The sequence below is a fragment of the Cordyceps fumosorosea genome, assembly GCF_001636725.1.
Source record: "Cordyceps fumosorosea ARSEF 2679 chromosome Unknown scaffold_7, whole genome shotgun sequence".
Classification (NCBI taxonomy): domain Eukaryota; kingdom Fungi; phylum Ascomycota; class Sordariomycetes; order Hypocreales; family Cordycipitaceae; genus Cordyceps; species Cordyceps fumosorosea.
Window position 1 is genome coordinate 410215 of NW_017387307.1, and position 24566 is coordinate 434780.

The window sequence follows — 24566 nt, forward strand, 5'->3', positions numbered from 1 at the left end:
ACGTGAGATCCTGTGTTCATACATGTTATCCTCCATTCTTTGCTCACCTACTGTCTCGCGGGCACTTTCCATCTACAGCGTCATGTGCAGTAGCAGAATACAAGATGAGTGGGTGTGAAGGCGATGCAACATGACCGCCGCATTCCTGTCGTGCTGAGCCTATTGGAGTGTATAAGATGGGATGAAGTAGCTATTATTTTTGAGAATTTTATTTTCTTGTCTCACTCTGTGTCTCCCTGTTGCTTTTTGTATATACCTCTTGTGTCTTGCTATCCTCACCAACAATAACGGCATCATGGTCGGCATAGCGGCCTTGTCCCTCCTCGGCAGCCTATCCTTGGCCACCGCCTCTCTCTTACCCTTCCGGGCCGGCCCGAGGACGATCCCCGGGGCCTACATCATCGAATACGAAGACGGTCACGTATGTTCATGTGCACGACTAACCAACCAGAACCCCCCTTCCCGCTTACACCGAACCGTAGAATGTCACCACCGTCGCCGCTACCATGGGCGCGAACTTGAACCATGTCCGCGTTCACATTGACTCTGAGAGCTTCCGCGGTGTGTCCGTCCAGCTCAACGTCGCTGCCAACCTCACCGCCGACGCCGGGCTAGACGCGGTGGCCCACAGCCTGTCCGGCACCGGTGCCGCCAAGAACATCTGGCCCGTGTACGCCTACGACCGGCCCGACCTCAACGTCACCGAGATCGCGCCGTCCAGTCGCGGCGGCGTCCTCGATGACCCCGACACGTTCGCGCCGCACGTCATGATGCAGGTCGACCGGCTGCGCGCGCAGGGCTTCGACGGCGCTGGCGTCAAGCTCGCTGCCATCGACTCCGGTGTAAGTCCATCCCCCCCCCCCTCTCTCCGCACCGGGCCAACCCACAAAACTCAACTCATGCCTGTCAAAACAATAGGTCGACTACAAACATCCCGCGCTCGGCGGCTGCTTCGGTCCCGGCTGCAAGGTCTCCTTCGGCTACGACCTCGTCGGCGACGCTTTCAACGGCGGCAACCAGCCGCATCCCGACCCGGACCCCATGGACTGCGGCTCCCACGGCACCCACGTCTCCGGCATCCTCGCCGCCGGCCCCAACTCCGCGGGCTTCACCGGCGTCGCCCCGGGCCTCACCCTCGGCATGTACCGGGTGTTTGGGTGCTCCGGCGGCACCGGCACCGACATCTTGATGGCGGCCGCCGCGCGCGCCGCGCGCGACGGCGCGCAAATCATCAGCTGCTCCGTCGGCGGCGCCCACGGCTGGTCCGACGACGCCTTCTCGGTGCTCCTCGGGCGCCTCGCGGATCAGCGGGGCATCGTGTCCGCCGTGGCAGCCAGCAACGACGGCGACCGGGGCGCGTTCTTCCCGTCCGGGTCGGCCGCCGCCGGCAGCGTCAACGCCATCGCCTCGGCGGACCTGTCCGGCGCCCCGAGCGCCTTCTCCTCCTGGGGCCCGACCATGGAGATGGCGCTGAAGCCGCAGTTTGCCGGCCCCGGACGCGGCATCCTCTCGACGCTGCCGGGGGGCAAGTACGGCCGCGCGTCGGGCACGTCCATGTCGACGCCGATGGTCGCGGGCGTGATGGCGCTGCTGACGCAGGCGCTGGGGAGGGTGAGTCCGGCGCGCATGCGGCAGCTGCTGTCCGGCAACGCCAAGCCGCTGCCGTTCAGCAACGGGTCCGGCATTGACAGCGGCACGCTCGCGCCGGTCCCCCAGCAGGGCGGCGGCCTCGTGCAGGCCGCGGACGCGCTCGCCAGCCGGGCGCTCGTCCTGTCCCCCGCGAGCCTGTCCTTCAACGACACGGAGCACGCCAACGCCAACATGCGAGTCACCGTCACCAACGCCGGCAACGACACCGTCTCCTACCAGCTGTTCGTGCGGCCGGCCGTGTCGGTGTACGTGCTGCCCGCCGGCGGCAGCCCGTACCCGTCGCGGTTCCCCAACGACCGGGTCGCCGGCGGCACGTCCGGCGTGCTCAGCGCCAGCGTCACCGAGTTCACCCTCGCGGCCGGGCAGACGCAGGTGCTGCACGTGTCCGCCGCGCCGCCGGCCGCCGGCATCGACACGTCGCGCCTCGCGCTGTGGTCCGGCTTCCTGTCCGTCCGCGGCAGCGACGCCTCCCTCGCGTCGATCCCGTACCAGGGCCTCGCCGGCTCGCTGCGCGGCGCGACGACCCTCCCGGCCAACGGGACCTCCGTGTCGCGCGGCAACGACCAGAGTCACAAGCCCGTGCCCGCAAACTCCGAGTTTGTGCTGCCCAAGCCGGGCACGGCGAGGTCCAGCGACGACGTCCCGCTGGTCATCGCCGACCTGGCGCTCGGCACGACGACGATCACCGGCGCGGTGGTGGACGCGGCGTCGGGGTCGGTCGTGGGTGACTTCCCGGGCGTGCCGTACTACATGATCACCCGCGGCGCCGGCTTCGGCTTCTTCTGGGACGGCGAGCTCGCAAACGGCTCGTACGCAGCCGCGGGCACGTACAAGCTGCGCGTCAAGGCCCTGCGCATCTTTGGCGATGCGGCAAACGGCCGTGACTGGGACACTAGCGATACTGTGCCCATACATATTTCCTATAAGCAATAGAGATGTCCGTCTTTGCTGCTCTTCTTTGAGTTTGGATTCTTACTGTTACTATTATTCTTCTACATATTAGCGTACATCATGCCGAGTGCACGGCTCCCAACAACCACATACATATCCAAGACTTTCACTAGCATAACAAGGAACGGCAATGGTCTAAGAACAAAGTAAATATCCATTGGAGCATCAAAACGCATAATAAGAGTAGTAACTCCGTCTAATCAACCTATAACTACAACAAGCGAAATGTGGGAATCAAAGCGTGGCCCCCTGCCACACCTCACGGTTCCAAACCCAGGTTCCGAACTTGACGATGCAACATGTACTTTTTTCTTTAGTATACACGCTTGAAGGGAGGAACGGGTTTGCACTCGGCCTCATCCAGCGTCGTGGAGATGACGCCACGGTACGTCAGGTCGACCTTGCCGTGGGGGGTCTTCTGGAAGGACAGAGTGTGCTTCATCCATTCCTTGTCGTCGCGGTCGGGGTAGTCCTCGCGGGCGTGGGCACCACGGGACTCCTTGCGGGCGGCGGCAGCGGTGGCGGTTTGGATACTAGAAAAACCAGGTTAGTCGGGATGATGGTGCATTGAAATGAAGAAGAGGGTGACATACGCGCAAGTGAGTAGGTTGCGGAGCTCGAGAGTCTCAACAAGATCCGAGTTCCAGATCATGCTGCGGTCCTTGATACCGACGTCCTTGTAGGTGGCGTCAATCTCGTTCATCTTGCGCACACCCTCGTCCAGGGACTCCTGGGTACGGAAGACGGAGACCTCAGTCTGCATAGCCTTCTGCATAGCAAGACGAATCTCAGCAGTAGACTTGGGGCCGTCGGCATTGCGGACCTGATCGAGGACCTCAATGTGCTCAGCACCAGCATCGGCAGCCAGAGGCTTGAGCTTGTCGCCGGGTTTGAAGTTGTCGCGGATGGTGTGCGAGACAGCACGGCCGAAGACGACAAGATCGAGGAGAGAGTTGGCACCGAGACGGTTGGCACCGTGGACAGAGACGGAGGCGGCTTCACCGCAGGCGAAGAGACCGGGGACAACCTGGTCCTGGCCCTTGTCGTCGACAGTGAGGACCTCACCAGTGTAGCGAGTGGGGATACCACCCATGTTGTAGTGGACGGTGGGAAGAACGGGAATGGGCTGCTTGCGAACGTCGACACCAGCAAAGATACCAGCAGTCTCAGAGATACCGGGCAGACGCTCGGCGAGAATCTCGGCAGGCAGATGGCTGAGCTGGAGGTAGATGTGGTCCTTTTCAGCACCAACACCACGGCCATCACGGATTTCCATGGTCATGGAACGAGAGACGACGTCGCGAGAGGCCAGATCCTTGGCGGTAGGGGCGTAACGCTCCATGAAACGCTCACCCTCAGAGTTGAGAAGGTAACCACCCTCACCACGAGCACCTTCCGTGATCAGGCAGCCGGCACCGTAGATACCAGTAGGGTGGAACTGAACGAATTCCAGATCCTGGTTGGGAAGACCAGCACGAGCAGCCATAGCCATACCGTCACCAGTGCAGGTGTGGGCAGAAGTGCAACTGAAGTAGGCACGGCCGTATCCACCAGTGGCGAGAACAGTGTTGTTGGCAAGGAATCGGTGGAGAGTTCCGTCCTCCTGGTTGTAGGCGAGAACACCGCGGCATTCACCGTCCTGCATGATCAGGTCGAGGGCAAAGTATTCGATGAAGTAGTTGGTGTTGTGGGCGAGGGACTGGCCGTAAAGGGTGTGGAGAAGAGCGTGGCCGGTACGGTCAGCAGCGGCGCAGCATCGGTAGGCCTGACCACCCTTGCCGAACTTCTGGGATTGACCACCGAAAGCACGCTGGTAGCTGTATGGGAATTGTGTTAGCTTGGCGCGGCGAGCGGAGGCGCGATTGGGCAATTCTTCACTCACATCTTGCCCTCCTCGGTACGGGAGAAGGGGCAGCCGTAGTGCTCGAGCTCGATAATGGAGGCGGGAGCCTCTCGGGTCATGTAGTGAATGGCGTCCTGGTCACCGAGCCAGTCGGAGCCCTTGACGGTGTCGTACATGTGCCATCTCCAGTCGTCCTCGTGCATGTTTCCGAGCGCGGCATTAATACCACCCTGGGCAGCGACGGTGTGCGAACGCGTGGGGAAGAGCTTGGAGATACAGGCAGTGTTGAAGCCAGCCTCGGCGAGACCAAAGGCGGCACGGAGACCGGCACCGCCAGCACCAACAACGATGGCATCGTACTCGTGGTCCTAATCGAGAGTCAATGATGCATTCCAGCGCATAGCCTTTGAAGCGTTACGCTTCGGGTGCACGCACGATGACGGGGTACTTGTTGCTAACGAAGGGAGAAGCCTCCTTGGCGCGCAGGGGACCGTTGGCGATGACGCGAGCTGCAGAATTGAGTTGTCAGCATGATGTTTTCGCGATTGTCGGGGGCACCGTCACGACAGCTACTCACCGGCCGGGCGCGTGGTGGAAAATGCTCTGGCTTGCGCCTGCGAGAACTAGAGGGCGAAAACAAGTCAGCGACAAGGCAATGGCCGGTCGGAAAAAAGATCTCGGGGTTGAAATGAATCGAATGCGCAACGCTACGGATAGCAATGGCTCGCGACAGCTCTACGCTGGCAGCGGTGGCCAGGCCAAGGTAGCCGAGGTTATGGAGAGTTGAGGTTGAGAGGGCAGTACGCACCGCAGCAGGCCGAGAGGCCAATCTCCTCAGTAAAGAAGCCATTGTCGTCGCAAGTATCAATGACCGGACTGCATATGCTACCGGAGGATGGAGATGAAGACGGTAGAGGGGAGATTGTGTGTCGACAAACGATGCTGGTTGCACGTGTGGTGGTGGTCGGGTTGAGGAGGCACTTCGTGACGGGAAGAATTATGGAGTATTTTTCGCGGTCGGCCAGCAGTCTTACTGGGCCAGCAGGCCATCCGGAACTCTCGGCCAATCACAGCCAGCTAATGGTAAGCAGTGGACACGGCTAGCCAGCTTCACTGGCCGACCATTCCCGGCCTGTGAGAAGAAGCCGACTAAATCGGCGAGAGGATGCGGCGACGTGATGATTTTGGTAAATGCTGCCAATTCTTCTGCCGCGACGCGGTGTAATTTATTGCAGTCTTGCAGTGCCCGCCGTCATCATACTACATTGGTGCTATATCGATCGGTGTGTTTACCAGTGCCGTTGATCTGGTCCGGCCGGCAGCGCCGCCTTGTGTGGCAACGAGCTGCACAAGGTAGTATACGGATCGGATGTTCAAACCAAGCCATTGGATGTACAGGTAATAGCAAACAAGGTAGAGGCCATCGTTAAGCTCAATTGCGAATTCAGCCGTGAGCCAGAGAACTCTTTTGTCTGTCCTCCCTTCATCATCTTTGCCACAGAAATTATGTTACAATCGAGAGACAATTTTTATGCCATTTATGAAAGTTATGCAGCGGCCCAGTTTCTGCATGTGATACCACGGAGTAGTATCTGGGGAACCAAGGACCTGGGGTCTCAAGTCCTCTTTGCCTCCTGCATTAGCGCCAAGGCTCGGTATAAACTCATCTCCTCTTCATATTCTTTTCTTCTTGATTTTAGGACTTTATTTACCATTGCAATTTTATTTCCTAGCAATGCTGTCAAGATTGTTTTATGCCCTAGTCGCAATGTACTCGTCGTAGCGCTTCTACAGAGTACTATCTTGATTAGATTGATCTATGCGTGCTCGAGAGAGGATCTGGGATAACCAAACAGAATCAGAAAAACTAAAAAGAAAAGGGGAAATACACAGCGAAATGAAATATCGTGTGTCCTTTGATTTGTCAACGTATTTCTTGTTTGCATCGCCCTGCAGCCATTAGGTAAAGGTCCGCCTTGGAGCCTACCTACTGTATATCATCACCTAGCCCGCACCACTACGGCAGTAGATAGGCATCACTAACAGCCCCGGAAACGTGCTAGTTGATGTGCACTTCCATCCGATATCCGAATAAATGTCGGGCAATTCTATTTACGGCTTTGGGCGCCGATTCCGTCGCCGTACTTGTCGGACGGAGGATTTTGCCCCGGTACGTGAAGGGCAGACATGCACTGTCAATCGTACGATGCTCCGCGTCTGGCGGCACCATGAGCTCGATGCAACCAGGCTACAACTCCCATTCGAAGACTCCTGATCATCTGCCTACTCGGATGTATCCCAAAATGGTAAAATAGACGACTTTAATCGAACATGTAAATCCAGGTATATATGCCGAACTATGTACTCGCTTACGTCCGACTATTGCCACCAGCCTTTCTCCCCAGCCCATTTATAAACCAGGCTGTCCCGCCACTCCCGTCTCATCACCAGTCCCATCTCCCTTTTCACTGCCCACAGCTCCAACCTCACCCATGGCAGACCCTTCCTACTCGCGGCTGCTCACCAGCTGCCAGCAGTTCATCACCGACTTCTTCCAGCGGCGGCCGTTCCTCGCCACCTCGGCCGTGGGCCTCAGCCTCGCCGCCGTCGCGCACGTCGTCCGCTCCTACCGCGGCTTCCTGGCCCTCGGCCCCGGCGGTCTGCCCTACAACTTCCTGGGCTGGGCGATCCAGGCCGCCGCGCAGCCGATCGCGCGGCGCGACACCCGCGAGTCGCGGCCGTTTGCCGACCCCCGCGTCTTCGCCCGCTACGCGCCGCACGGCCGCACAAGCTTCCTAGATGGCGAGGTGTCGGCGCGCCGCGGCGAGCGCCCAGACGTGCCGTCGTACGTCGCGCCTCAGAGACAGATGACGGAGCATGCCGACGCCTCGCGGATCAAGGCGATGAAGGCCGAGCTGGCCGGCAGCGTCGGGCAGCACGCGGAGCTGCTCGCGCTCGCGCCGTCGGGGCTTGAAGGGCCGAAGCATCAGGCCCTGTGGATTGGCGAGGCGGCCGGCAAGCCGGCGTATCTTGCGAGGTCGACAAAGGGCGAGTTCGCCCACGTCCACCCAGATGGGAGCTCGCACCTGATCCTGAGCCTCGCCGATGCCGAGACGGCAACAGCGAAGGGTTGGGTTGAAAGGCATATGCTCAGTGGCGTCACCCTCCCCCTCAGCTATGTCCTCGTCTATGCCCCGCGAGACGAAGAAGAATTCCAAGTCTGGAAAAAGCTGCTGGCTGCCTCGATTGCGTTTAACACTGCATCGTCCAAGGCTGCATAAACAGTTCCATCCACCCCGCAAGCAACACCTCTCACTCGGCCAATGTAAATACCCATTCAATTTGAATTTCTAAATATAATTATGGAGACGAAAATTAAAAAGAAAGAAAAAGACCTCAAAGAACACCACCCGCCTTCCTCCAAAGAACGCGCTCATCTATGTCTTTACACCGCCCGGGCCGCCGCGGCTCGGAAGCAGCTAAACGTCGTGCCGCAACTCGGCACCACCATAGTGACGACCTGCGCGACGAACAGCCAGACGGCGATCCAGTCCGTGTCCGAGTGGATGTGGTTGCGCGCCACGATCAGCTCCGTCCACATAATCACCGGCCAGCCAAACACCAGCATCAGCGCCGCGCCCAGCACGATGGCCGGGTACCGCAGCGCCTGCACCTGCGCGCCCTTGGACATGCAAGTCACCTCCTCCGCCACCTCTGGTAGGTCCTCCTCCTCGTCCAGCTGCGCGACGTAGACGGCGACGCCGATGGCCAGGATGACGCAGAGCAGCGCGGTCAGCGAGTCGCCAATCATCCAGACCATGATGAACTTGTGCCACCCGGGGTTGAGCCTGCGCCAGCCGAAGAAGAAGAACTCGTAGACGCCGAAGCCCTCGGGCTGGTTGGTGGCCCAGGAGACCCAGGCGGAGACGGTGTTGAGGATCATGACGCCGGCGGTGCCGAGGCCGAGGATCACGCCCATGGGCATGTTGCCGGAGGTGATGCCGCCGAGGTAGCTGAAGGCGTAGACGAAGTTGAAGTGCACGGGCAGGAGGGACAGCGCGTGCAGCTCGCGGTCGCGGCAGGCCTGGTACCACTGTACCTGGGTGTACCAGTTGTAGGCGAGGAAGCCAATGTTGGACGGGCAGTTGTTGGCGATGCCGCCGATGAACTGCGCGGGCGCGAGCATGAAGGACGTGTAGAGCAGCCAGCGGTTGGTGAGGCTGAAGCCGTCGACGATGTGGACGACTTCGGCCATGGTTGTGGTTGTGCCGCTCTATTTCCGTCTTCTGTCGGGTGGTTCTGAGATCGCGGGCTGCTGTATCAAATAGTTGTGTAGTACACGGAGCCGAGCTGGTGGTTAAATCGGCAAGAACGATCAAATCTTCTTTTCTTTGCGTTACGATACACAAGTACGACAGAAAAAGACATCTACGAACCTGGGGAGACGCCTCTATTTCTTCCTCTCCTCGTCTGCCTGCATGGCCGCGGCCAACGCCCAACCGCAAGGCGGTTTCAGCTCCCCTCCCGCAGCACTAGCCACACCTTCATTCAAGACAAAATACAATCCGAAAAAAGCCAATATTCATCTTCTCGCGCCCGCCTCTTCCCCTCTCAGCCACAGCCACTCGAGGCTGACCCCCCTTCATGGTACGGGCCTTGCCGTGCGTCTTGGTTTCATCGCCCACATGGCCGCCCGTCCGCCCGCGCGGGGAGTTTCCGAGCTGTGAGGTTGATGAGGTCAAGGCCTCTAGAAGGGCTGGGATGTGGGCGGACGCGAAGCTCTGGGGGCTGGACCTCTCAGCTCAGGCAGGGCTGAATCACGCATGACACCGCTCGCTGGTTGTGGCGTCAATTGCTCATGCTTGGCTGGTCCTCGATCAACTTCTGTTCCTCCAAATCAGCCTTTTGCCTTTTTGCCTTTTTATCTTTTTCGCCTTTTCGCCAGGGGGGGGGGGTTGTGTTAAAGATAAGAAAGGTGAAATATATATAACTATAGTTATATAAAAAAGAAATTCCAGCGCGAGACACGACTTTTAAAAGCGGCATCCGTAACTTGCGCTCTCTTCCTTTTTCTTTTTTTGAGCGTCGCGGGAGCTAATGAAAGGTGGACAAAGCTCACTAAGCTCCCATAGGTCGTCCTGCTCATTTTATCATTTTTTATAATAGCACAGAACAATCAAGTTAGCCGTTGTTGAATGCCTATTCTTATACAATTTTGACAGAAGCAATATGTACATAGGATTAGCGCTATTTCCTGTGGTAACTGGTCGAGCGCAGAATGCCACCACACGATAACGAGGGCGACGAAGAGTTCAACGACACCCTCATTTTCGACGGCTGACAGGGCATAATATATTAAGCTTCATCTAGAGTTAAAAATAGGGCTTTGATATCACGGGAAATTACAGGGATTCACAGTAAAATATACCAAGACAAGGAGTCTTCAGAAAGTCCGGACGGGGGTTTGGCCGGGAAGCTCGGAAGATGGACTTGGTGGTCTTGGCGGCATTGGCACGAGTTTACGCTGTGAGTCTGAGGTGTCGAAGCTACCAGGTATAGAATATGCTAAAACAATGGCAAAACTTACAATTCTTTTCCAACCCAAGATTTGAATCAGGCAAAGCACCAATCAATGTCTTAGCACCTTATTATAGGCGCTAAAACCTTGCTAGAGCTTACCAGTACAGCGCCAGGTCGCAAACCCACGTCAGATTTGGTTAGTTTTAGACCCCAGAACCCTTGGGGAAAGTCAGTGGCCGACTGGTGATTTTGCAGATAATTTAACCAAATTTCCGGCCCCAGCAGGTTTCCATTGGTTGGTGGGTGGTGATGCTGCCGCTTTCTTCAGTGCCCTCGGCTTCAAACAACCCCTGTAAAAGTGGCGCTAACTTAGCAAGAGGATCTCGGCAACGCCGCTCCACATCAGCAACTCCAAAGTCTGTCTGGCATCACAAACTCGCACCTTTCAACACACTCTTCTCCTTGAATCCTGCCCTTACATCGCTCATAGCTTCCCGTTGAAGCTGTCTTGACCTGGTCATTGATTGCTTCCATTGACTGACTAGTTACCTGCCTTGCTTGTTCAAGCATAGCTCTGGATGGCTGACCAGTAAACAAAACAACTACCGCGATACCCTCGCAAACGACCTTGTCGGCGCAGTCATTGGCCGCCCTGACAACGCAACGCATCCGGGTCGCTTCATCCAATCATTGGTTCTAACTGATAGCTGATTCGTCATGGAAAAACAAGGCTTCCCCGACAGCCCCGATAGCCCCGACAGCGGCGCAAACGGAGGCAAGACGAAGCATGCTCAAGACCAAACTGGCGATGCGGATTCACCGCAGAAATCATCGCCAACCACCGCTTCTACACCCACGCCCGCTCCTCCCCTGCCACAGACCCGGAGCCTCCCCCAATGGCTCGACCACTTCAACCGCCGCGACCTGACCACCACCCTGCGCTGCACCATCGCCGTCTGGGTCGCCTCGCTTCTCATGGTCATCCACCCAAGCCTCGTGCGCCTCGGCCAGACCACCTTTCTCGCCACCGTCGTCATCTACATCATCCCGCCCGCCGGTAACCTCCTCGTCGTCATCATCGGCTACCTGTCCCTGCTCTTCGGCATGTGCCTGGCCTGGGCCTGGGGTCTCGCCACCATGAAAGCTGCCCAGGCCGTCCGGTCTCCAGCCGAGCTCAACGCCCGCCTCCAGGCCCTCCAGCAGCAGGTCGCTGCCACTGCCCAGGCTACGGGGAACAACAACACGGCCGCGATCGCTACTGTCCTCATACACGACGGCTTCATGCTCGATACCCGTGTCACCACCATCTACTTCGTCATGGTCTGCGTCTTTGTCTACTTCATCAGCCGCCTTCGCTACACCTTCAACCTCACCGTCCTCACCCAGCTCTTTGGCATCATCGCCATCGACATCTTCCTCGTCATCGGCCCGACGCTCACTCGCTGGACCCCTCTCCTGCCCGAGGTTGTCGTCCTGCCCGCCGCCTGTGGCTGCGGCATTGGCATCGCCTGCGCTCTCTTCATCCTACCCCAGTCCACCAGCCAAGTTGCCATTGGCCAGATTGAAGATTTACTCATCATGCTCAACCACCCGATTCAGACTGGTCGCCAGTTTGTGGCTGGTTCTCTCGATTTTGACATTAACCAGCTCAAAAGGACCAAGCGACGTGCCATCACCTTGTACTCACAGCTCCAACCCAATATAGCCTTTCTCCCCTTGGACGTATCCCGCGGGCAGTGGAGCTCTGACGATGTCAAGTCCGTCTACTCTAGCTTTCAGGGCGTCTTGGCCAATACGTTTGGCCTGCTCGATTTCCAAATCGCTCGCGTCACGAGCCAAGACAAGATTGGCAGGCTTCGGGAGATGCTCAACCCGCCTCAGACGGCGGCGTCGTCCGATGACAAGGAAACCAAACCCCGTGACCCCCGCCGCACCAAGATTCTCCAGAATCCTGACTTTATCAACGCCCTCATTGCTCCAGGCACGATTGTGGGTTCTGACGAAATGCGCACTGCCTTGCACCACAGCTCCGAGGCCGTCCTGGACGCCACCGCGGACGCTATTAGCCATACCGTAGAGGCCCTGAGACTTGTCAACATGAATCGCTGGTTTGTTTCCAAAAGTGCGCGTGCTAGGCTTCCGCAGGCTGCCATAGCAGTCAGAGACATCGGCGCCAGACTCGCCCGCGCCCGCGAGGCTTGCATTGCCGATGCTACCAGGGCTGCGATCGATATTCATGGCAATTTGTTTGACGAAGGCGGCCTTTTCAAAGCTGAGATGAAAGATGAGGCCAACAGAGTTGCTGGTCTCGTGATTGCCTTTGTCATTGAAGAGCATATTATTGCGACGGCAGCCGCCTACGAAAAGCTGACCGCAGAGGTAGCCCGGCTACTGGAAACGCGGACCACCAATCAATTCTGGGGCCCTTTGAGGCGGCGTTTCAAGCCAAGCCCCGACGAGGGATCTAATGTCCGGGCCATGTCTGGTCAGACCGTCATCGACCCGGACAGAATCCAAAGACAGACTAGGGAGGCTGAGAGGCGCATTAAAGTCGTGTCCAAAGGGCAGGGTATCCCCAAGGAGCGCGGGAACCCAATTGCTAGAGCCATCGCTGCCATCTCCGGTTGGCTGACTTCCCCGGGCAGTCTCTACGCGCTGCGCGTTGTCGCCGTTACAGTTGCCACTGGCATTCCTGCTGTCATTCCCAGTTCCGCCGGCTTCTACTACCGTGAGAAGGGAATATGGACTCTCGTTACGGCACAGACCTGCATTCTCATGTACATGTCTGACTTTACCTTTTCTATCATGACTCGCGCCGTCGCAACGGTCTTTGGTGGTGTCACCGGACTGGCTATTTGGTATATATGCGCGGGCACTGGCGCGGGTAATCCATACGGTCTGGCCGCCGCTCTGCCCTTTGGCATTGTCCTCTTCATTTGGGCCAGGCTTTGGCTCCCACAGGCTTACCTACAGGGCACCGGACTCGGCGCGTCCACCTTTGCGCTGGTTATTGGTTATAGCTGGGACATGCACCACCTCACTGTTTACGGCCTGCCTGGACTTGGATATGAGACCTTCTGGAAACGCTTGGTCACTGTCCTCATTGGATTTGCGGCTGCCTTGATTGTGCAGATGCTGCCCAAACCTCCTTCGGGGACGCGCCACGTTGCAAAGACGCTCGCCAACAGCCTGCATCAGATCAGCGACCACTACGCGCTTCTCATCTCCCACTGGGGCAGCGGCTCCGCTGTGGGTGAGGAATACAGCGGCGTGAGACACGTCATCACCTCGACCGGCCTTGGTCTTGGGCAGTCGCTCTCTGCGCTCAACGACCCCATTGCCATGCTCAAGTTCGAGACGACCATGTCGCCCTTTGACAAGACCAGTCTGCGCAGAGTCCAGGAGCTTCTGATGTTGATGAATCAGTCCCTCACAAAGGTGATGCTGGCGGGCACTACCCTTCCCGTTGAGTACCAGCAGCGGCTGATCAAGACGTCTGGCATCGCCGACGAGGCGTGCATCAGCAACATCATGTCGGTTCTGGTCCTTGCGAAGCAATCGCTGCGTAGTGGCGGCCCGTTACCGGAACGCCTTCCTACGCCGCTCATCGCTACGTGCTACGGCGACTTTTGTGCCAAGCATGGCTTCGTAGAGCTGCGCCGCGAGTACATGGAGAGCGAGGAGTTTCGCGGCTACTGCGTCGCGCTTTCAGCGTATCTCACGTTCCTGCATGCTGCGGATGAGCTCATCGTCCTGCTCAAGGGAACTGTTGGAGAGAGCCACATTGTGCACGACTGGAGCGAGCTTTCCGAGACGGTGTAAGAGGAGGACAACGTAAGTTGGATAAATGAGCGGCCATGTCGTTTAATGTATATACCCAAACTTTCACTATTTTTTTTCCTTATTTTAGATACACATGTAATCATAATAGTCATCATCATCAGTACTGTCATTATCGCCACTATTATCACTAAGATGCGTGGCACACTGGCCAGCCGGTGTGGGCAACTACGGGCCTCCACCGCCCAACGGCTAGAGGCCAAAAAAATCCATCACAACAAATAGCAAAGAGTTCACAACATAAGCCTCTTCCAAACCTCTCCCTCTTGCGCGCAAAATCCCCAGCATGACATCATCACCATGACCACCGCCGCCAAAATAGACGCCCTCGTCGCCTGGGCCGAGTCCCACGGCGCCGTCCTGCACCCCTCCGTCGAGGTCTACCATGACGCCGCCACCGGGCTCTCCTTCCGCGTGAAGCCCACCGCCGTCACCACCGACGGCCACCCGGCGCTACCCGGCAACTTCTCCGCCGCCGTCGTGCGCCTCCCCTCCACGCTCTCCCTCTCCTACCTCAACGCCATCCACCCCTCCGGCAGCTGCCCCCCTCTAGCCGCCGCCCTGCGCAATGCGCTCCCGCCGCACGTCCTCGGCCGCCTGCTGCTCGTCCGCGAGTACCTCGCCGGCGCCTCCTCCTTCTGGCACCCGTACCTGCAGTGCCTTCCCCAGCCCGGCGGCGCCTCCTCCGAGTGGCGCCTGCTGCCCCCGTTCTGGGACGACGACGACGCGGAGCTGCTCGACGGGACGAACCTGGAAGTCGGCCTCGCTCGCGTCCGCGGCGACCTGCGCCGCGAGATCGCCGCCATCCAAGCCGCCCTCCGCCAGGACCACCCGGAGGAGGCGGAGGCGACGGACAGGCGCCTGGCCGACCGGTTCACCCCGGACCTGTACCGCTGGGCGTACGCCGTCTTCTCCAGCCGCAGCTTCCGCCCCAGCCTCGTCCTCGCCGCCGCGCAGCGCCGGCTCGTCCCCGCCGGCGTCGCCGTCGACGACTTTTCCGTGCTGCTCCCGCTGCTCGACGTCGGCAACCACGACATGACCGCGCCCGTGCGATGGTCCATCCTCGACGATGGCTGCGAGCTGCGGCCCGGTCGTGCGCATGCCGCGCCCGGCGAGCAGGTGTTCAACAACTACGGCGCCAAGACCAACGCGGAGCTGCTCCTGGGCTACGGCTTCGCGATCCCGCCCTCCGCCGCGCTGCACAACGACTACGTCCACGTGCGCAGCAGGCGCGGCGCCGGCAACGCCAACCCGGGGACCACGGAGGAGTACCTGATCTCGGCGCGGCCGCTCGCCGACGCCAGCTCCGTGCTCGCGCGCGGCAGGTTACCTCCGTACCTACCCGCCGAGCGCGCAGGGGAGGTAACGCCCGCGTTCCAGCACGTTGCCCCCGAGATGGCATGGGACATCTTCGCCGCCCTCGCGCCTCCGGGCGTCCACGAGGCGCTGACACCCGAGGCGGGGGCGGATGAGGTCGAGCGGCGGCTGCGGTTCCTGACGGGGAGGGTGGGCGGCGCGTGCTTGCCGCACTTTGCGCGGACGGCGGCGGTGATGCGGAACAAGCTGCTGCAGGAGCTGGAGCGCCTGCGGGAGACGGACGTGGAGGTCGGCGAGGGGGAGGGCGCGCGGCTGACGGCGTGCCAGAGGCTGGCGCTGGAGTACAGGGAGCGCTGTCGGGGCGTGCTGGAGGGCGCGCTGGAGAGCATGGACAGGGACAGGACGCTGGCGGCGGCCATGGAGGCCATGGACGAGGAGGAGCAGGAGTAGAGCGGCGGCTACGAGCATGTGCAGCCATCACCATAGCTGTGAAGAGGAAGGCGGCACGTTGAAATGAAATGACAATGGCGTTGCTTCATGTATACAGTGGGTGGCAACATGTATTTGTCCCCTATTAGGTATCTTGCCTCTCTTAGGCATGTTGGATATTTTATATATCTTGGGTGTTTTTTTATTTACAATCTACACTATAATAGAAGTCCCAACATTGCTGAATTGTATGAAATCGCAGCCGTGCCTATGGCCTGTACGTGCTATCGGCCGCCTGCTCTTGCTGAGCCTCGTTAAGCCGGATAAAAAGCTCCGCGTGACCGGCAGAGAGGATGAATTGGCTGGCGTTAGTATCCCTACTCTTCAGAATAAATCAATTTGTATGGAAAACACAGCAAAAGGCGTTTTATTATATCATTAGGTAGCGCGTACCGCGACGTACAATAGAAAATTGGTCTTTGGCCCACCAGAGTTTTCGCGCACTCAAAGGGATACATGTAAATATGATGTTGTGAGGTTTTCAACTACAGTATATCCCACACAGTTTTACGAATTCCAAGAAAACCCTCACATGCATATCTCCCTTTAATGAAACTCGGCTTCCACACGCCCGTACCGCACGCCGTCCACCTTGAGCTCAAAGCTCAGACCGGCGCTATCCACAATCATCTCGAGCGTGAAATCCAAGTTATCAAACTCGACGCCACGCGTCGTCGTCAGCCGCGTAAACAGGCTGCGCGGTACGGCGTTAAGGTCGGTCGTTAGAGTACAGACCCTAATGAGATCGCGCGTGAGGGCGGTTGGCGGCTCATCGGCGTCGCACGCATAGAGGTCGTCCGTGACGATGAGCGACTGGCCTGGGCGGAAGTTGCGCGTGTAGTGGAAGCCGATAGGAGAGAGCGGGGAGAGCGACTCTCCCTTAGAGACAAAGAACGATAGGCGGTCTGAAATCATCCACCGCTCCCAGAGGGGTGACCAATAACGCTCGCTGACAGCGTGCTCTTTCTCGTCGTACACGGTGGCATACGACGTGCCGTAGTGCATGCGCGACTTGCGCGAGATGACCATGTTGCCCTCGAGGCCACGTAGCACGGCGCCGCGTACCACCGCCGTCCACGCGTACACGGGCTGCATGACTTCGATCGAGCTGCCCGCCTCGTTGGCGCTGGCTACGGCGTGCGTCGGACGCTCGCTATACGGCGGTGGTGCCGCGCTCGAGAAGTGGCTCTTGAGCCGCCGGAACAAGAACTCGCTCTGCCCAAATCCGCCAACGAGGATGACGCCTGACACGATATCACCCTTGGCGCGCAGCGTGTCGACCTGGCTCTGCACAAGAGCGCACACCTCCTTGACGACGGGCTCAAAGATGTCTTTGACTTGCTCTGCCGTCATCAGCAGGAATCCACAGTCGAGACCAGCCTCTTCGTCGTCGGCCAGACCAGGAAAGCTAAATTATGTCAGCGAATCGGTAAGTGAGCTCCTGAACATCAGCGCACTTACGGGACATTAAACTCCTGATGCTCTTCCTCGTTGAAGTTGCGCTTCACAAACTCTTCGAAATACTTGAGGCCCATCTGCCACGTCTTTCCCTTTTTCGCTTTCATCTCGTCGAACCGCACCTGGCCCAGTCTGCCGCGTACATGCTCCTCGAATCTGTAGTTGAGAAAGGCGCTACCGCACAAGCCGCCGGTGCCCACGGCTGATTCTTCCACCCGCAAAGGCTTCAATGATTTGATTTCGTATGCAATAAGACTGCAGCATTGTCAGTAACTTTAATGGAAAAGTATCGGCGGCCAATGGTTTGACATACTCGACTGTACCACCGCCAGCATCACAAACAATAAAGTTATCGCCGACATTTAGATGGTTTGGTTGAATGGCCTTGAGAGTGTATACAGCCGCGGCTTCAGGCTCGCTTATCATCTGAATCTCGGACCGGCTGCCCATGCCTGCGCGCTCCGCTGCCTGCAGCGTCGTGTTCTTGGCGGCATCGCTCCACACGGCCGGACAGGTCAGCACAAACTCGACCTTTGTCGACGCCATGAACGACTCTCCGTAGCGCCGCGTCAGCGTATCCATGGTGTGCTTGTAAATTTGTGTGAGGTAGTCGCTGACCGCATCGACGACATTCTTGTTGAACCGCTTGAGCTGAGCGGCCGTGTCCAAGGGGCTGACGTAGAAAGGCAGCTTCTGCGAGCGGTCGAGAAACAGCTTGATGCAGCGCAACCGAGACTCCTCTGGTTTGAACTGAAAGCCCCATTTCACATTGGGGTCGGTGCCTGCCGTTGCATTGGCCGGGATATCAAAGGAGATCTCAGTTGGCACCTTGTCCGACGTGATGCCGTTACTCCCCGGCCATGTTTTGATAATGTCAATGTCGTCAGGATTTGATGTATACACGGCTGCCACACTGCGCAGAGGGTTAGTCGTGCCATCGACCAAAGACCAGCATCGACACTCACCCAGAAAACGTCGTGCCAAAGTCGACACCAACAATCAGTCGGTCGCTGATCGGCGGCTGCTCTCGCGTGGGCTCGCGAACAGGGCCATTGATGGCCTCGGTCGAGCTGGCAGTTGTGTGGCTAGTGAAAAAGTTGCGGCTGTCCTGGTTGCGTTGGCTGACATTTGGCCGCAGAGGCAGCGCAAGGTTGGCGTTGTTTCTGCTTGGAAGGTTGTGGTTTTGCATGTTGGCGGTGGGGGGCTATGAGTCGCTGGAAGGATGTGAGGCGCTGGCGTCGACGTCAATTGCAAGTGACAACGAAGCAGCAAAGTGACATGTTCTTGTAATTGTGGCTTGGGCGGAAGGGTAAGCAAGTCGTTGGGGGCTCACTCCAGTTTACACGTCTGAATCTGAAGCGTGAGAGAGAATGCCTGCCCGCACCGCCACCACAGTGAACGCCTTGTGCCTTGCGCCCGATAAATCAATCGCCAAGGAGGGGAGGGGCCGGCGTCGTGCGCAAAGGCCGCCGGCAACAAATTCTCTCTTTCCAGGCAGGTATCAAAAATTGATGTCGCCAGCGGAGCGCACAGTTGTCGAGCCTAAAACGGTGCCTGTCGTGCCCGTTCAGCTGGGTACTTGACTGAGACTGTGATGGCGGGGTTGACGACGAGTCCCCGTGGCAGAACCATGCAGGCCAGGCGCACAGGTGTAGCAGGTCCGGGAGGGATGCGGTCCCCTTTTAAGCCGTCTATGCAGACAGAGGATCGCTTCAGGGATGCCTGGCCGGTTTTGCACTCGTCGGTTTATTCTGTTGCCTGCTGCTAACCATGTCGAAAGCAAGGACGGGAGGCTCTGATGACTGGGCATGGGCACAAACAAGCCGTCGGGCAACCCCACCACACGCACTAGAGCTCCACCAAAACCGCTGCGGCTCACAGCCTACTTGCCTCACCATGTCTGCACGTGACATTCAAGCTGAGAGAGAGATGCTTCACGTCTATCAACGTCTACGCAACAATTCAATACAAGGCGTCAAGCCAGCAAGGCCAGTCACACAATCAGAGACTGTCATAGTATAAAAAAAAAGTTGCTTTGAATTCCACCAGGCCAACTTGGTTCCTTGCATGCAGAGCCCGTCCGCATTATCCCTCCTCTTTCGACAACCTCATATTAAATACAGGTATAATATATATATGTAAATCTTGCTTCCTTGTGCAAGCCAGTCCTTGTCCGACTTGCACCCACCATTCAAACAAATGCAAAACATCTCCACGCGACAGAAAAGAAAAGAAAAGAGCTTGAGTCAACCTTGACAAAGACTGATATTCAGAAAACGACCAAATGTGAAAAGTAGATTGCTTTGCCAGCATATCGATGCAAGTACGACAGGGTTGAAACTCCAGGATCCCATTCCTCTTTTTTTTTTTGCATACTGCGTAGCCACAGATAGCTACTCGCCGCAGCCCGGTAAGTGAAACGCCATGACACCGTCAAAAATAACAACAGCTCCCGACAAAAGGAGAGTGGTGGGTAAAATAAAACAAAGGAAACAGTAGTGGTGAGAGCTTCTCTCTTGGAGTCCCAGGTTGTACAGGCTTTCCCAGAGTCCCAACCGGAATAATCTATAGGGGGGTATTGTGAAAACATGGAGTATGCAGGTCGCTGCAGATGTGAAGAAAAAGAATTCAAAGCTCGCGTTTTTGAACAAGAAGAAGGAAAGATGGTGCGGAGTAGGGGGATATTAGAAGGGTTCGATATTAAATGAGTGTAGCGGCGTTGGTCGAAATCAGATAATATGGCCAAGCATGACAAATACCAAGGTAGTACTAGTCCACTTGTCGGCGGACATTTTTCAGCATATAGCGGGAAGATGTCGTCGATACAACCGCATCCAGGTTTAGATCCGGTTTCCGGTGGCCCAAAGATGGTTCGAGCCGGACGAATTCCATTCGCCACCCTCGTATGGGGGCGTCGGCCACTTGTACTGGTTGGTATTCTTCTTGCCAAGGTCCAGAGGTCGTGGGGTCATGGTCTCGCTTCCGTCAGAAAACAGAATCTGGCTGCCGCTTGCCGATGGTGATGGGCTAGGGTACGGTTGAGAAGTGAGGCCGATGTTGCTAATCGACTGGCGGAGGGGCTTGCGGTTGGTACCATCAAGGCGGTTCATGGCATGCTGGGTCGAGTTGAGGACTTCATCTAGCAGTTCATCCTCTTCGGCAGGTGCTTCATACTGATGAACACCATAAGTCGCTTGCGAGCGGCGCGTACGGCTGGAGATGGGACCACCTCGCGCAGCGCCAATTAGGTTGTCGACAGAACGAGGCTGCTGTTGTGGCAGCGAGTGGTGTCGCTTGAGCTTGCTTGCCGAGGAAGCATGATGCATTGGGGGAGCTGGGGCAACGCCACCCTGTGCGTTCTGGAGAGCACGATCAAGAGACTCATAGACCTCCGGTTTTGGGGCTCCAGATTGATCCATGACTAAGGATGACCTGTTACTGTTCCAAGGGCCACAGCCGACCTGCGGCTCCATCTCCTCAAATGCGGGCGAGACCGGGGTCTGGTGACGACCAGAGAATCGACGGGCGCGTTTGCGCAGATGCGAGAAGAAGCTTTCTTTTTGACTGCTTGGGGGAGAGGCAAGACCAGTCTGGCCATTGAGCGCACGCTCAGCCTGCTGGCGGTGCATTTCAGTATTGTAGTTGTTGGTACTAGAAGCAACGGACAGCTGTCTCCCAAGCTTTTTCTTCTCTTGGGTGATACCGACGGGTGGTGGGGCATCGGCTGGTCCATTGTTGCCGCGAGCGTTAACGGCGTCAGAGAGTGGCGAGATAGGTCGGATGCTGGGAAGAATGGGCATAGGAGCGACGTTGGAGAGACCATTGGCCCACGTGCTGCGCTTGGTTGTCCGCGACCCTTTTAGATCGTTGGAAGAAGCAGCATGCACAACCGCGGGTCGCGGTGCTGGATCTTTGGCAACCACCGGCTCGGGGGCTTCGCTTCTACCACCTATAAGTGACTTGCGGAACCAGGACGACCTTGACGGGGCGTTTCCTGACGAGGAGTCTTTGGCTGAGCGACCAAGGTCGGACTGCTTGCGGCCGAGGATTTTGGAAGCAGCTGATCGGGGACGAAGCGGGTCAACGCCATCGGCAAAGTATTCGTGAGCCAAGGCTTGCGCAGATGTAGGGCGGGCCTTGGGATCCCACATCAGACACCAGGTGACGAAATGGGCCAGAGATGCCGGCCACTGAGGAGCTTGCAGAATTGTGTCGATAGCGTGAGGTGCCATTTTGGGAAATGAGAATCCAAGTTTGCTGGCCAGTCTGTTTCCCTCCCTCCACTCTCCACCGCCAACGCGTTGGCCAGCCTTGTTGTGCCAGTTACCGGGACTGCCCATAATCTCGCAGACGCGCCAGACCTGGTCCACCTCGTTTCCTCCAGGGAAGAGTGGCTTGAGCGTGGCGATTTCAACGGCCATGGCACCGACTGCCCAGATATCGACGGGTGCCGAGTACTCGCCAGCCCGCAGAAGAACTTCGGGGGCGCGGTACCATCGTGTGGAAACGTACGTTGTGTAGGGCAGTTTGGAGTGGGTCTCACGAGCGAGACCAAAATCTGCAAGCTTGACAGTGTATGCTGGTGGTGTTGAGGGCGGTGTAACGAGGGCAGAGTATCGTCGGAACGAGTTTGACGACTCCTGATGTGACGATGTGGAGACGAGGATGTTTTCCGGCTTGATATCCCTGTGGAAGAACTGGTGGGCGTGGATGTGCTCAAGACCATGCATAATCTGCAGCAGGATGCTCTTGACGCTGGCGTTGTCGAGACACTTGTGGTCGCGCGCCTTCATTAGTTGGTACAAGTTGCCTTCCATGTATTCCATGCAAATGTGCAGCTTCTTGCTGTACGGGTCGAGGAAAATGTCCAAGGCGGGGACCAGGTGTGGGTGAGGAGGAATGGTGCGTAGGAAGACGACTTCGCGCAGCTCCAGGCATGGCTGCAATGAATCAAACGTCTTCTTCATGGATTTGATAGCGACCTGATAAATAGCAATTAGAATCACAGGTCGGTGACTTGAAATGGGAGGGCCAACGAGGGTCAACATACGACAGAGCCGCGACGGGCGACATTGGCACCCGCAGTGCGAACCCTAGCGAGCACAACACTGCCGAAGGAGCCATCGCCGATTTCCTTGAGAACTTCAAAACGATCCTCGAGAGCCAGCGAGTCCTGGGGTTGGCCACGGTGGGTTAGTTCGCCAGGTACAGTCATTTTGACGGCGCTGTGTTGGTGTTGGTGCTGCTCGGCAGAGGGTATCTGCAGGTCGGGTGAGAGATTAAGGGTCCTATCAGGTCAAACCAATTCGGGCGAGGCGAACGGGAGTGCCTGAAGGAGGGCCGTGTGTTGGCTCAGCGGGAGAGCCTGCGATCTATCGGAATTGCATGCAAAAGAGAGGCGTGGTGAAGCTGTGGGCGAGCGCGTCGAGTCAAGTTGGAGTTGAGGCGTGGCGGTCGGTGTTACGTCGAAGTAGCGTGTCTGAGGCGGGATGATGCAGAAGGACGAAGGGTCAATTCTGTATGCAAGACACACAATGCAAGATGGAAATTGGACGCAAAGCACGGCTCAGGTGAAGAAAGGAGCGACTGGAGTGAGTGTAATTGCAGAGTGGATAGCGTTGATATTAGGGGAGAAAAGGAGATCGTTGGCGTCGCGGCCAGGGTGTATGTGGTGGTGGTGGTATGAGTGTGCCTGTCCTCAGATTCCCAGTAAGTACCTGGAAGCTCCGGAAGAGCAGCTGATATAGTGCGCGATGGTTGCTGAACGGATGCGCAAGGGTCGAGGCAGGGAAGCCTCTTCTTGCGTCGACAAACGAGGGCGTTCGCCCGGCTTCAGTGTTTGAAAATAGCGAGAGATGTGTGTTTGCAAAGTGAGAGGCAACGGTGAGAAACGTCTAGTTGGGTGAGACGAAGAAGAGAAGGGGGGGCGGGCGTAGGTTGGTAGCGACTTGTTGGTAGGGTGGAAGGGTTCTCAGGTACAGGCACACTTGAGCGGGCAGCCTAGGGGCAAGGTAGCTCGGAGAAGGCAATGTATGGCAATTGGGTGTGGTTTGATGAAAAGTGTACCTGAGGCCCACTGTAAATTTAGGGGGTAGGCGCTGAGTCGTAGTGGTGGCAATCACTAGAAAAACGCCAGAACTCAGAGACAAGCACGGGTTTTTCAATGGTCGGCTTTAGCCCTTGAGCGAATTGGACGACTGTGGGCGGGGGAATGTGCAAGGGGAATGAGGGAACAGGGAACAAGCAAAATACATGAGAACGAAAGAGTTGGAAGCGCGTTGTCGCGGCGGCCAAGTGGACGGAGTCTACCAGTACACGTTAGCTACGGATAGATACAGGTAAGGTACCGCACTGGCTACTACGAATTACCTACCGAGTAATAATACGCGGCGCGCCGGTCCGAGCTTCGAGGGTTCGTTCTTGAAAAATTACTTGTGAATATCACTCGTAATAGTACGAATAAGCGCCTATCTAAGGTAACTGGTAACTAGGTTACTGGAGAGTAAAAGTATTGACAGGGCGAGGCCCTCGTAGCAGCCATCAAGAAATTACCTAGGATCCTGCAGAACGCGAGGGCAACGAGCTGGTACAACAGCCAACAGATGTACCCTGAACAGTACTTGGGGTACAGGGAGGGACAAGACGAGGGCAATAATAAGCAAGAAAAGTTCTGTCACAGAGATGAGAGACGAGAGACGAGAGACGAGAGAAAAGCAACGAAAAAGTACGATTGCAATCATGTATCCGTACCTTTTGCATTGTGTCCAGTTGTGCGGCGCGCAAGGTATCGATACGGTAGTGCACCAAGCGGTGGGTTCTCAGGGGCATCCAGACCAGGCCAGCCAGGTACCACCGCAAAATGCATCCAGGTACCGCTACAGCGTGCCTGAAGGCGGGCCCCTGCCAGGACGGTCGCTTGGTTCAAGGAGGTACTTGAGTTTCAGGCAGTCGCAGCAGCGGTGGCTGGGTTCCTCACCGGGGCTAGCAACCACCCGCGGAAGCCTCCCGCCGCCGCACAGTTGGGCCGCTAGGTACAGTGACCAGCCATTCCTGGGCGCGTGCCAGGCGGGTACCTCCGAGCCATCCATCCAGCCCCTGCCCCACGGGGGAAAGAGAGAAAATCGTCGTCGGTCGCTTGCTTGCTTGCTTGCTTGCTTGCTTTTTGGTACCGAGTGTACTGACTAACTAACTAACTAGTTGACTTCAGCCATCACGATGTATTTTTTTTCTGCCTTGTGTTTGTTGTTTTTATGCAAGCAAGAGAAAGGTAAAAGCAAACGAGGGCTTGATGGTGACTCACTACCTCGCAGTACCCAGGCAATGACAGAGGCACAACACCACTTTTCTTGAACCAGTGCCAAAAAGGGAGGTTCCAACTTCAATGGAACCACGTTCCCAAATTTCTCTTCCAGAGGCAAGAAAAACAGAGAGCAAAGCAACACCACCTGTTCCCAAAAGGGACCAGCTCGTGGAGTCATATTCGTAGGTCTGCGGGGCC

At 57.3% G+C, this 24566-nt stretch overlaps 8 protein-coding genes across 8 annotated transcripts; 4 read left to right on the top strand and 4 right to left on the bottom strand.

Moving 5' to 3' along the window:
• Positions 1 to 295: 295 nt before the first annotated feature.
• On the top strand, positions 296 to 2583 carry ISF_03665 (Peptidase S8, subtilisin-related protein; the record flags this gene model as incomplete). Its single annotated transcript, XM_018847271.1, has 3 exons — positions 296 to 421; positions 483 to 842; positions 919 to 2583. The coding sequence occupies 3 exons, from the start codon at positions 296 to 298 to the stop codon at positions 2581 to 2583; spliced, it is 2151 nt and encodes a 716-aa protein (XP_018705478.1).
• Positions 2584 to 2914: 331 nt separating this feature from the next.
• On the bottom strand, positions 2915 to 5294 carry ISF_03666 (succinate dehydrogenase flavoprotein subunit; the record flags this gene model as incomplete). The annotated part of the gene is made up of 6 exons (XM_018847272.1): positions 2915 to 3134; positions 3195 to 4418; positions 4484 to 4812; positions 4880 to 4953; positions 5022 to 5067; positions 5184 to 5294. 6 exons carry the CDS (start codon positions 5292 to 5294, stop codon positions 2915 to 2917), a joined length of 2004 nt encoding a protein of 667 aa, XP_018705479.1.
• A 1642-nt stretch (positions 5295 to 6936) lies between these two features.
• ISF_03667 (hypothetical protein) lies at positions 6937 to 7725 on the top strand (the record flags this gene model as incomplete). The annotated part of the gene is made up of 1 exon (XM_018847273.1): positions 6937 to 7725. One exon carries the CDS (start codon positions 6937 to 6939, stop codon positions 7723 to 7725), a length of 789 nt encoding a protein of 262 aa, XP_018705480.1.
• A 164-nt stretch (positions 7726 to 7889) lies between these two features.
• On the bottom strand, positions 7890 to 8699 carry ISF_03668 (hypothetical protein; the record flags this gene model as incomplete). The annotated part of the gene is made up of 1 exon (XM_018847274.1): positions 7890 to 8699. The coding sequence occupies one exon, from the start codon at positions 8697 to 8699 to the stop codon at positions 7890 to 7892; it is 810 nt and encodes a 269-aa protein (XP_018705481.1).
• Positions 8700 to 10681: 1982 nt separating this feature from the next.
• Positions 10682 to 13786, top strand: ISF_03669 (hypothetical protein; the record flags this gene model as incomplete). Its single annotated transcript, XM_018847275.1, has 1 exon — positions 10682 to 13786. One exon carries the CDS (start codon positions 10682 to 10684, stop codon positions 13784 to 13786), a length of 3105 nt encoding a protein of 1034 aa, XP_018705482.1.
• Positions 13787 to 14104: 318 nt separating this feature from the next.
• On the top strand, positions 14105 to 15571 carry ISF_03670 (SET domain protein; the record flags this gene model as incomplete). The annotated part of the gene is made up of 1 exon (XM_018847276.1): positions 14105 to 15571. One exon carries the CDS (start codon positions 14105 to 14107, stop codon positions 15569 to 15571), a length of 1467 nt encoding a protein of 488 aa, XP_018705483.1.
• Positions 15572 to 16156: 585 nt separating this feature from the next.
• Positions 16157 to 18257, bottom strand: ISF_03671 (Hsp70 family chaperone; the record flags this gene model as incomplete). Its single annotated transcript, XM_018847277.1, has 4 exons — positions 16157 to 17018; positions 17072 to 17323; positions 17382 to 17981; positions 18034 to 18257. The coding sequence occupies 4 exons, from the start codon at positions 18255 to 18257 to the stop codon at positions 16157 to 16159; spliced, it is 1938 nt and encodes a 645-aa protein (XP_018705484.1).
• Positions 18258 to 19908: 1651 nt separating this feature from the next.
• Positions 19909 to 22283, bottom strand: ISF_03672 (serine/threonine-protein kinase MAK; the record flags this gene model as incomplete). Its single annotated transcript, XM_018847278.1, has 2 exons — positions 19909 to 22050; positions 22119 to 22283. The coding sequence occupies 2 exons, from the start codon at positions 22281 to 22283 to the stop codon at positions 19909 to 19911; spliced, it is 2307 nt and encodes a 768-aa protein (XP_018705485.1).
• Positions 22284 to 24566: the final 2283 nt, after the last annotated feature.